Here is a 12,035-nt window from a genome sequence, read left to right on the forward strand (position 1 = left end):
CTCACCCTCTCCTACTTCTTGGCCCTGGCATTTCCCTACACTGGGACATAGAGCCTTCACAGGACCAAAGGCCTCTCCTCCCATCGATAACCGACTTGGCTATCCTCTGCTACATATGCTTGCTGGAGTCATGAGTCCTACCATGTGTACTCTTTGGTTGGTGGTTTAGTCCCTGGGAGCTCTGAGGGTACTAGTTAGTTCATATTGTTGTTCCTCCTTATGGGGCTGGCTGCAAACCCTTCAGCTCCTTGGGTCCTTTCTTTAGTTCCTTCACTGGAGACCCTGTGCTCAGTCCAATGGATGGCTATGAGCCTCTACGGGTTCTAATTCTTAAAGTTATTCCCCTTAAGTCTAATAATTTGAGTTTTTACTGATATAGTGAAAATTATACTGTTTAACTCACATGAAATATTAGAAAGTTAATTATCTAATTCAAATAAAGTACTGTAAAGAGAAAAATGACATTAATATTCCTGTATAGACATCTTAAATATTTTTCTAAGAAAAGTTGAATAGGGAATCTTTTTACTAACAAAATAGCCATTAGTAGTTATATAAAATCATGCATTGCTATTGTAAAAACTAAACTGTAGGCAGCTTGTGTTTATTAGGAAAAGTTGATATCAAAACTATATAAAGGCCCCATTACATGGTAGTAGGCATTTACATATTTCAAAGTAGTTTACAGAATTTTAGATAGAAAGACTGGTCTAAGGAAGTAGACACTTGAGCTAAAGCCAGTTCTAATGTACAGGGTTTTATAACTAATGAGTTGAATGTGAAAGGATCAGTCAGTTGCTAGGCAGACCAAAAGAAATGTTCATTTTCCCCTCTTTATGTGTGTTCTGAATAATAAATTGAGTTTAATCAGTATATGGATACTTTCAAGGACTCACGTTTGAAGCTAGACATCTTTCTGGTTCTGCCAATTCATCCTCAAAGCACATGACATTGAACAAGCCTGTATATGTTTCTCGGTTTCTGCTTCCTTCCAGGTAAAATATGTCTATAATAGTAATGGCACCTTAGGGTTGTAACTGCTTGGACCACTGGCACTGTGTGAGCACTTAGGGCAGCATCATTAGTGCTATGCCAAGTCAGGATGTCGTCTCTATCCTCATGGTCGCTGTGGTCGTTACTGGCACTTGTCCTTCTGTTAAATAGACTGCTCCTAGTAAATGATGGTAGTGCCTTTGATTTTGCTATATTAACCAAATAAGAAAGCTGTTCTCAGGTGTGACGAGCTGCACATAGACCACTCGCGAATCAGAGAACCTTACTCAGTTGAATCTTGGCTTGCTTTGTGCCCTCACTAGATGATATCATCTTCTCCCAAGACTAATTATTATCTCTGTGCTGATGACTCTCCACTCTACATCACCAGCCCAGGCTTGTCTGCTGAGGGCCAGACCCATATATTCATCTGTATAGCTGCCCATGGTCATGACTACTTGATGCCTTTATTGTTAAAATCTTATGACTAAAAAGTGCCTCACCATCAGTCTCCTTGGTCCTGCTCTCCTTGGTCCTGCTCTTCTCCAGGGTTCTTAGCACATGCTGTGGACCCTGGTGATGTCAGAAAACCTAGGGCTTCTCCTGGACTCTCTTCACTCTACCTATACAGCCAGTCATTATGTCCTAGCCCTTACATTTCTAACACAGCTCTGTAATCCATTCTTCCCTCCGTGCCTCACCTCACCTCACCTGGATTGATTGCTCAGTGATCTCCCACCACTTGTAGGCTTATCATTCCTTTCCATCTTCCTGTTGATAACCAGAGGGTCTTTAAAAAAGATCCATAATCATGAGAACCTAATCATGTCTTCAGAGCTGGGTCAAAGGGGCCAGTTGTCCCAGGGCACTCTGTAAGTGGGCAACAGAACTGTCCTAGAAATTTAACAAATGAGAGAAGTTCTGCTTGGGGAAAACTGTTTGTGGAATAGACAGTCCCCATCTTCAGCCTCCTTTGCTTGCCCTCCTCTTCCCTCTGACCTCCTCTCCCACACAGGGAATTATAAAATGCCTTCAAGGAGATTAGATCCAGCTAGCTGGAGGGCTGTCACCCACCATGCTCCTTGGGGTATACAAGTTGGGGATGGAGCTGAGTCACTTGTGGCAGGGAGTAGGAGAAGGGGCTGTCACCACTGCTTCTAGTGTGCTGGTTTTTCCCTCAGAATGAGCTCCCAGTCAGATCCTCAGTTTGTCTCCTCTTGACCAGCAGCCCCAGCATTATCTGGGGACTGCAGGAATCAGACCCTGGGGTAGGGCCTGTTTATCTCTGCTAAATTGCCCTACAGGAGGTTCTCCAGTGCAGTCTGAGCTGCTGCTAGAAGCTCAAGAACATTGGTCTGCAGGGAGACAAGGCTAGCTTGGCGGAATATGTGTCCATCCATCCATCCATCCATCCATCCATCCATCCACCTACCCCTCCTTCCTTTCTTTACTTTTCCTTTTTTTAAAGACAGGGTCACTTTCCTCACTCTGGCCTCTACTTAAAGATCTGCCTGACTCTGCCACCCATGCTAGGATTAAAGGTGTATGCTACCACACCTGGCCCTACATATGTTATAATTGATGGTAAGCTGTTGTTTCCTTATTTATCTTCAGAGCAGCATTTATAGGCTTTAGGATTAATTCTTCTTATCCCTTCACATTTACTATAATGGACTCTCTCCTGCTAGCAGTAACAACAGCCAACATTCCTTGGACAAATATTTGTTGAGTAGCTGCTGTACTCGCATAATGTTCTAGAGCTTAGAGGCTTGAGTTGGGTAGCATGTAAGTCAAGTGTCCACTTTCATGAGGGGAAGCAGATGACCATGAAAAAAGGAGAAAGGGATGAGCCTTGCAAGTGCAGGGCAGAAGGCCGAACCAGGCTGCTGGGGTGGAGCCTGGCTGCATAGAAAGGGATCTGAGCTGCACTTGGAATGAAAGAGCAGCCAACCCAACCTGTAAGTATCCCAGCATTCCAGGGAGAGCGGGGCATCTAAGCAGGAGTGGACTCTGTGATCAAGGAACAGAAAACAAGTAGTGGGCCTGGAGGAAGAGGCTGGTGGGAGGGGAGGACAGAGGTGAGTTGCAAGCCTTGTGAGGGTCAGGGAACTTTTCCCTTTCAAAACTTCTTTATCACTTTGATGTGTGTGCATAATAAATTTTAGTTGTTTTCACCTCCAGTCCTCTCATTCCTATAATTTAGAAATACTGAGGTCTAATTTACATATGATAAAAGTCTCAACCTTTAAGAGTATGCATTTCCTTAGGGCTGAGATAATGGCTCAGTGATTAGGAGCACTTCTTGCTCGTTGAGAGAATCTGAGTTCAGTTCCCAGCAAGTCCATGGTATCTCAGAACTGCCCATAAGTCCAGTTCTAGGGGATCAGCACTCTCTCCTAGACTCCATGAGTACTAGGCACACATGTATTATCTATACAGATGTACCGGCAAACGCTCAGATGCATAAAATAAACCCTTAGAAAGATACAGAATTCACACCAGGAGTGGTGTTGCACTCAGGATACAGGCAGGCAGAAGTGTGAAATGTGTTTCAGGCCTTGCAGGGCAACAAATATAACAAAACAAAACAAAACCGAAGGTAAAATGTGATTCAGTGGTTTTTCAGAATATCCACAAAAATATGCAACTGTCACTTTGATACACTTCCAGGACATATTTTATTCCTCAGAAATGCCCTGTGCCCATTAGGACTTTGAGTTTTTAGTGCTATGTTAAGTGACGGGGAGACTGTAGCAGGAGCGACCATCTGACCCTAAAGGGTCACCCAGGCAGCTCTGTGGAGATGGTGTTCTGTGCAGGGAAAGAAATAGGCAGGAGGTGGCTGCTTGAATGAAACTGTGCTGAGGGGACTGGAAAGGATAGATGGGACAGGACTGATCCACAGAGCACACAGCTCTAACATGTGGTGTTGCTTTAATGGTCTACAACAAAGAGGCAGCTTGTTAAATTCTAATGTGCCTCCAGTCAAAGCTTCCAAAAGCTGCAGTAAAACTGTGAGCAGAGATTGTTTCCAGGAGATGCTGCTGAGATCTTTGTTGGGAGGAGAGGCATGAGGGATGCTTTTTTCTTGTGCCAGTTCCTTTTCAACAACTTCCTGGATTGATCCCGATAGGCTGTTGATAATACGCACTAAAGGCAATGGTGTGTTAGAATTTTGATTGAGCTGCCATGCGTTGTTGGGGTGAAAGGTTTTCTAAATGAAATTTCAAATTTAAAAGTAAGCAGACTTTGAGAAGTGGTTGTAACAGTGCTGTAAACTATGTCATTGTTAAAGCTCCACATACCTCAAGACCTGCTCTGGATGCATCTCTGCTTCCCCAGACTCAGTTCTCTTTCTTACCTCTGCTTCAGCAGCACTGAAAGCCTCTCTGGCAGCCCATGTGGGCATGATTCTAATGTCCTGTCTGCCTGAACTGGTAGGGTGGGGGTGGGCCAACTCTTCATCTGTTAATCTCTCATTTCAAGAACTAGGCCTGCTTTGAGCATGTATTCTCACATTTATTTTAAATATATATATGTATATATGTATGTACATATAACGTAGTAAATAAATGATGCACATGTTAGCATTTGGAAGTCTAGATGTTTTGAACTGATAGGTATATGTATATTATATCATGTATGTAATAATATTAAATCAATATTGTAGTTTAAACTTTATGTAACCTAAAGCAATCAATGAAAACCCAGCTGGGAGAGGTTTTCATCTATTTTTACCTTGAATATTTAATTCTCAAGTTTCAATAGACTGAAAGTTAGAAGAATCACATTTTAATTTTGAAATTAAGTTTAGGTCAATGCCTCCTTTTCTAGGAAGCTGGTGGACAGTGGAGGTCCAGGCAGTACATTCTGGGTGCTTAGTCCCAACTGGCCTTTTCTTATTTCTCTTGATACTTTGTTTAGGAATTTTTGCAGGAGACCCTATCCTGCATTTTCTCTTTTGTTTCTTTCTCTGCTTTGTTTTCTTAGCATACTGTAGTTTATTGACTGGCTGCCCACATCTTCTAGCTAAAACACAAAGTCTGTAAGAACAGGAATTTTACCTGTTTGGTTCACTGCTGCTTCCCCACTAGTGCTGATGGTGCCATACCCTAACCTTTATTTTACCTGATGAATGAGGTATAAATACATGTCTTAGTCCATTTTTAACATTTGGAGTTTTTTTCAGACTTAACATTTGACTCAGAATGGTTGACCTCTTACTGTATTCAAAGCACTGGGGAGAAAACCTTAGTAGTTTGCTCATCAGCCAGCATGCACTGGACTAGGTCTGAAGACAGAAGGCAGACAAGGAAACAGGGACCAAGGAAAAGCTTCCTGAAGAAGGGATTCACAGGATCGAGCAGGAGCTGTCATGTGATGGGAGCTAGACATGGAAGGAAGGCTGTGGGAGCCTGGTGGTGAGCTGGCGGATCCACATTCCTCACACAGTACATTGATTAGAGTTAGGCAATCTGTAGACAGGCAGCTGACTGGTCGTCTTCATGGATGCTGGGGACAGTAGCTTTTAAAATATGGGGGAAGTAGAATCCACTGAGCTTATTCTTTCTTCCCTTGTGAAGCGGGTAGATTTTCAGAAAGAGTTTACTCAGAGCAAGTGTATAGCTCTCATTGAGATGTTTTTCTGAAAAATGCAGGTTTGTTGAAGAGGACCGTATTCCGTACATAAATGCTTTCAAGCTTTTTCCAGAAGAGATGAAAGTATATGGTCGTGACAAAGGCATCTTTGTTGTAGAGGTAGGTTATGCTCTTTTGTGCATTGCAGTGACCAGAACGACAGCATACAGTTATGCTCTGGTGCAGTATTTGATTCTGCAGTTTTCAAACACGTCTAAAGTCTAGTTTCCATAGTTGTAATTTAATGATGTGTAGATGTACTCTTTAAACTTTTAAATTTGCTCATACGATGGCTCTGAAAAAGATGTGGTTCTGTCCCTGCTTGCACATGGAAGGGCCTTGTAAGAAAGAAGAAAGTCATCACCTTGTGTCAGGAGGTGCTAGCTCAAATTTTCTACTTGTATTAATTCCTCTCCTTTCTGAGACAGGGTCTGGCCTTAAACTCACCATCCCTCCACCCAGCCTGCTAAGTGCTGAGATTACAGGCATGTACCATGTGCCTGGCCTCCTTTCTTTCTCTAGATTTGCTCCTAGTGGAAATGCTTCTGTCCTTTAACTGTGCATCTTTATTACTGCTAGAGTACTTAAAGATTTCTTCCCCTTGTTCTTCATTAGATGGTTGTAGGTATACTAAATATTAATGCTAAATATTTTCTTTCATTTCCCACTTAAGGAATTATTGTCCTAGGTTTTTGTGGCCTCTGTGACAATGGCACTGTTTGCAGCTTAAGAGATATCTGTGGAATGCATGCCAGTGGTTTCTAGTAATGCTTGTGGCAACTTAATAGATACAGTGTTCTTTATAAGAGGCAAAATTAAGGCTAAAGCACAGTAACTTTTCTACAGCCTTATATAGTGAGCAAATGATTAGACCTGGGTCTAGACTGTATCTCCTGTGTCACAAGGCTTCTGTGCCATGACAGTTTCTCAGTCTTTGTAGAAAAAGACAGCTGGAGAGGTTCCAGATCTTTCCTTTCAAAAGCCACTATAGGACAGCAGTGTATCAAAACTCCCAAGAACATGGGTCTTGAGTAAAATTGACCAAAGTGAACAGTGCATTGAAAAATATTACTTATGAAAAACAAAAACATACAACAGCGACAGAAAACTCTGCAGAGCTTTGGGTGAAAACAATGAATCTGGAACACTTTTACTTGAGGTTGCTCCTACCTGTCACCCAGCCTTGACCCGGCCGGTAGCTTCATTACTGGAGAGAAGCAGGGGCCAGGTGAAATAGGAAATTCCACAGGAGATGGTCAGAGAAAGCTGCCGTTCATGTCCTACTGACCTGAGACTAACTACTGATGAATCAAGTTACTAAGAGACTAACTACAGATGAACCATAGTTACTAAGGGGACAGCCCAGAATCTGAGCAAATGTCCTAATGACGTCACTGTGGGTGGGGAGACATTGGCATCACTCGAGAAGTAGATGTCTCATACCAAAACTTAAGGCACACACTGTCACATCTACTTGTCTGTCTGTCTGTCTGTCTGTCTGTCTGTCTGTCTGTCTGTCTATCTGTCTCCATCTATCTTTGTTGCTTTACTTTTATTGTTCAATCTTTCAAAGGTAGATAGATTCCCTTCTTTGGTAATAGAATTTAAGGCAAAAGAAATAAAAAAAATTAGGACCAAATAATTGTAAGAATTTTTTTTCTCCTTAGTTAATTCTCTTAGAAAATACTTTCTTTGTTCTGTGGAAGGTAAGGAAGCTGCCTGAATAATCATTATTTGATAGTACATAAAGGGGAGAATCTCCCCTGACCCCTTTAGTCTCACATTTCAAAAATCATTTCTACTCAAATGCCCTGTGATGTAAAAGTATGCTGGCTTGTCAGTGTATTGATAACATACAGCCAAAATCTTGAAAAAGTCCCAGTATTTCACCTCTCTCTGAAATTAATTAGGCAAACTGTTTGCAGTTTGTTGCCAAGTCAGGGTGTAGCAGGACTATAGTGTTCCAACCCCTCTAAGCCAGGGTTTTAGTTTCCTGCCATCAGCCACAGCCCAAAAATACTAGATGAAAAATTTAAAAGTTAACTCAAAAAATTTGAGAAATGTAATGGAACGTTGTGCATTTTGAGTTTTGAGTGATATGATGGCTGTCCTGTGTACTGCTGCCAGGGTATGAGTCATCCTGTGCAGCCTGAATGCCTGGCATGTGACCTGCCCACTCATCACTTGGCAGCCATTTGTTATCAGACGGACTATCCAGGATCAGTCACAGTGCCTAGATTCCGTAAGCACTAATATGCTTAATAATGGCCGTAACATACAGGCATGGTGATGTCAGCAATTCAGATGTGTCTAGGAGCAGCTCTGAAGTGCCACCTTTAAGTGGAAAGGCCAACCCCATTCATATCACTAAAAAGGATTATTTGAATTACATATGAAGGGTAGGGTATGGTCATGTACTCTGAGGAGTCCAGAGGCATAGGATCCCCTGGAACTGCAGTTCCAGGTGATTGTGACCTATCCTATGTGGGTTCTGGGAATCAAACGCAGGTCCCCTGGAATAACAACATGTGCTCTTAACTCCTGCACCCATCGTCTTCAGCCCCTGACACTTTGGGTTGCTGTTTGCTGCTGTTATTAGTTACTAATCTCTTTCTGTGCTGATGTTTGAGTTAAACCATTTCATAGATGTGCGTATGTATATGGAGGAAGGTAGTACAAATAGGACTGGGTACTATCTGGGAGGCTTCAGACATCCACTGAGGATTTTGGAATATATGCCCAGGGATTACTGTAGTTTATAATGGAAAAGGAGAAAGTCATTGATGAGGGGAGCTCAGGGGCTTTGAAAAGGACACTTTGAGTGTCAAAGGATTAGGAACATCCCCTGGCAAGCCACTAGAGCGCCCCCTCCCCCGAGGAGTTTGTAAAGTGATCCTCTCTTCTCTAATGTGTGTGTACATGCATGTGTGGGAGTGTGTGGGTGTGCATGGGTGCACAGACAGCTTGCTGTTTGTCTTCTTTCTAACAAATACTGTTATGTCAGTGGCAATGGGAAGGATGTCATACTGTGTTGTACAATTTTTTTTTGCTATAAAAAATAATTCCAAAAAAAGAAAGTCAATGTTTCATTCATTCTTTGATAAGTAAAATTACAACTTAAAATTTGTTCAAAATAAGATAAACTCATTTACATATCCCCTTAGCCATATCTCCTTACTATTTACCTATAAAGTTTTAGTCTCCATTTTTTAAAAATTATTTTTATTATTTTAAATTGCACATATGTGTCTGTGTGTGTGTGCACATGAGTGTAAGTTGTCCTCCACGTTTTAAATAGATTTACTTGGAGTGGCTTTTATTAACATGGGTTATCTTTGGATAGTACTAATAGTAGGATGAAAATTTATTGTTACTACAAAAATCACACTTGAGCTAGTAAGGTTGCATATTGGGTAGAGGAGCCTTCGCCAAGCCTGACAACCTGGGTTCAATCCCTAAAACCCACAGGATACAAGAAGAGAACCAGTCCCTCAAGTCATCCTCTGACTATACATGCACTTGTGCTACACACATGCGCGCGCGCGCGCACACACACACACACACACACACACACACACACACACACACATACACACATGCACGATAAATAAATGCGGAATCATACTTACGATCTAGAATGTTACATTTAAATAAAAATCCTTTAATATCTTACTTTTATTTCTGAAATTGTTACCACTTTGGTTTTTTGGTTTGTTTGTTTTTGTAGATTTATTTATTTTTATTTTCTGTCAAGGTGGTTGAAGACACTGAGCTTGTTTTATTTCTGTGAGGTACTGATTTGAAGCATTGAACCAGATGACCGTTTATGACTAGAAAGATAAATAAATAAGCAGGCCATGTCATGTGACTGATGTCTCAGGTCTTCAAATCCTCGAAGCTTTCTGCAGAAAGTTGAGATGTTGTGAGAGATTTGTCTAGCGTGTGACACTCCTCGGCTCCAGTGTCTACACCTTAAATTCCGACCACATTTGTGAGCGAACAGAAAACAAGGTTGGAGGTGGGGTCAGTTCAAAGGCTGCCATCTTTACTCTTTACTTGCCTTTTCCATCATGCCAGGAAAGAGCGTGTTCCACATGTGTGTGTACTTGTGATGGTGAGTATCCACAGAAGCGGAGTGTGTCTGCAGCTCTCACTTGACATGGAGAAAACAGAAGGCAGTAATAATAGTGGAAGTCTCTATGTTTCAGGCAGCTCTGGTGTGAAATCTTTATAGCTGATTATTCATGCCAAGCCCATGAAGTAGGGTTCATGCATTATTATTGTCTGCTTTACAGTCTTGTCTGTGACAGTGGATATATAACTGGCCTGGCGCTTTAACTCCGAACAGAGTGTAGGCTGGCCAAAACGGGCCGTAGTTTGGTGAACTGTAGGAATCCATGAGTATCTGTGAGAGAACAGAGAGGAGGAGGTAGAGATAGGATACTGAGGTAAAAGGGAGCTCTAGAATGGTCATTGAAACCAATCTCCATCCGAGGCAGAGATGGCACTAGAAACCAGAGGCCTATCTCTGATAGAGGGGTAAGCTGGAAGGTCTTGCCGGCTGGTAGTTTGAATGGGAGCTGTTCTGTTTCTGGCCTGAGGCCAGGCCTGCTAGCCAGAGCAGCCAACTGAAGTGGGCTTCTTCCTGATAAGGCAAGTTAGTGTCTCTTGTCTTGGTTGAGGTTATTGGTATAAAGGACAGAGGACACTGCTCTCTAGCAAGCACTCTAGGCTTCAGCTAACTTGTCAGAATGTTAGAGAGGAGATGAACTGGGATGATACCAGGGAGGAAACACCATCCTGGGTGTCTTGTTTTGGTTTGGGAGAATAAAAACCCAAGCTCTAATTTTGGAACTGATCTGGACTCCAAGTTGGTATTTTATCTTTATGTACATGTGTGTGTGTTATGTGCACAAATGTGTATAAATGTGTGTAGTTGTGTGTGCATGTGTGTGTAGGTGCCTGCACCCATGTATACTTATACAGAGGCCAGAAGTATTCTCCACTATTGTTTTATGCCTAATTATTTTGAGAAAGGGTATCTCAATGAAACTGAAGCTTGCTGTTTTGGCTCGGCCCCCCTCTCCCCACCTCCTGATGCTGAGGCTTTAAGCACACCATGCCTACATTTCACCTGGGTACTGGGGACTTAACTCAGACCCTGTGCTTGCACAGTACATGCTCTTCCCTGCCGAACCATCTCACCAGCCCTTGTTTATATGTCTGAAATGGCATCTCACATACACTGAGCAAAGCCCTGGCTTTCTGGTTTGCCTTTCAGAGTAGTAAAGGTACCCGAAATCATTACATATAGGAAGCTTGCTTTGAAAAAATACTTGATTTGAAATGTTTAACTTTAGACTTAGAGGCTGAAAAGTTTCTGGTAGCCACCTGTCCCTTACTGAAATGTCCTGTTAAACTAGCCAGAAACATGCTGCCTTGTCCTAGTGTGTGTCTCTGTGTCACTGTGTTTGACTTTCCTGGAAGGCCAGTGTGACTGGCTTATCACTTTTATGTTAGTTCTCTGCTCAGCCTTGGTTTATGAACTCCCCCTTCCTCAGTCCTGGCTTATTTTCCTTCCCCTCTCCCTTCCCCTCTATGGCCAGCATGCCCTGCAGCTCACCCATGACCTATTGAGCTTACATGCTTCCCCACAGCTGCTGCTCACTGAATACTCTAGTTTTGCTTGGGCAAGACTGTGTGTCCATTCTGCCAGTACCTGGAGGTAATCTGTTGTAGACTCCCCAACCAAACTGCAGTCTAGGACTGACACCAGCATCTTCATAGATTCATGGGAAACTTTAGTGTGAGGAGAACTGAGTGATCACATGAGCCCACTTGCCATATTTTCTGACATAGAAACAAACCTACAAATTATGATCTGTGAAGAAACAGCATATCCTTCAGTCCATAAAGACTATCTGTGAAGTCCAAGTGTGTGACAGCTGTCCACACGGCAGCTCCCTTCAGGCCCCAAGAAGGACGCCTTCTCACTTGATGAGAATGAAGAGAATGATAAAGCTGTTGTAGGAGTAGTAGTTCTGAAACATAAGGGTTTCAGTATAAAATTCTGTTAGCCTTTGCTCGTGCCCATTCCTAGGGTGTCTCAAACCTTGCACACATCTGGCTCTTTTAGTATTTTATAATCTTGGTTATAGAGGATATTGATTTTTGAACTGAGTTTAGATGTTGAGATTAATATCAAGATAGTTCTTTTCTTTTTAATTAGGAAATGTAGTTTTACTCTTTTTGTGTGTGGTATCTACACATGTTTACCTATGTGTGTAGCCAGAATCAAGTGTCTTCCTCTGCTTCTCCCTCCCTCCCTCCTGCCCTCACTTTCCTCCTCCTCCTCCTCCTCTCCCTCCTCTCCCTCCTCTCCCTCCTCTTCCTCCTCCTCCTCC

At 42.4% G+C, this 12,035-nt stretch overlaps 1 protein-coding gene across 9 annotated transcripts in view; it reads left to right on the top strand.

Moving 5' to 3' along the window:
• The window catches only part of Taf1b (TATA-box binding protein associated factor, RNA polymerase I subunit B), a 61,193-nt gene that overhangs the window by 19,556 nt on the left and 29,602 nt on the right, over window positions 1–12,035 (top strand). For all 9 annotated transcript variants that reach the window (XM_031355704.1, XM_031355705.1, XM_031355708.1 and 6 more), the window contains one exon: window positions 5,652–5,751. In XM_031355704.1, coding sequence (XP_031211564.1) covers window positions 5,652–5,751 — 100 coding nt within the window. The remainder of the gene's footprint in view (window positions 1–5,651; window positions 5,752–12,035) is intronic.

The sequence above is a fragment of the Mastomys coucha genome, unplaced genomic scaffold, assembly GCF_008632895.1.
Source record: "Mastomys coucha isolate ucsf_1 unplaced genomic scaffold, UCSF_Mcou_1 pScaffold6, whole genome shotgun sequence".
Lineage (NCBI taxonomy): Eukaryota > Metazoa > Chordata > Mammalia > Rodentia > Muridae > Mastomys > Mastomys coucha.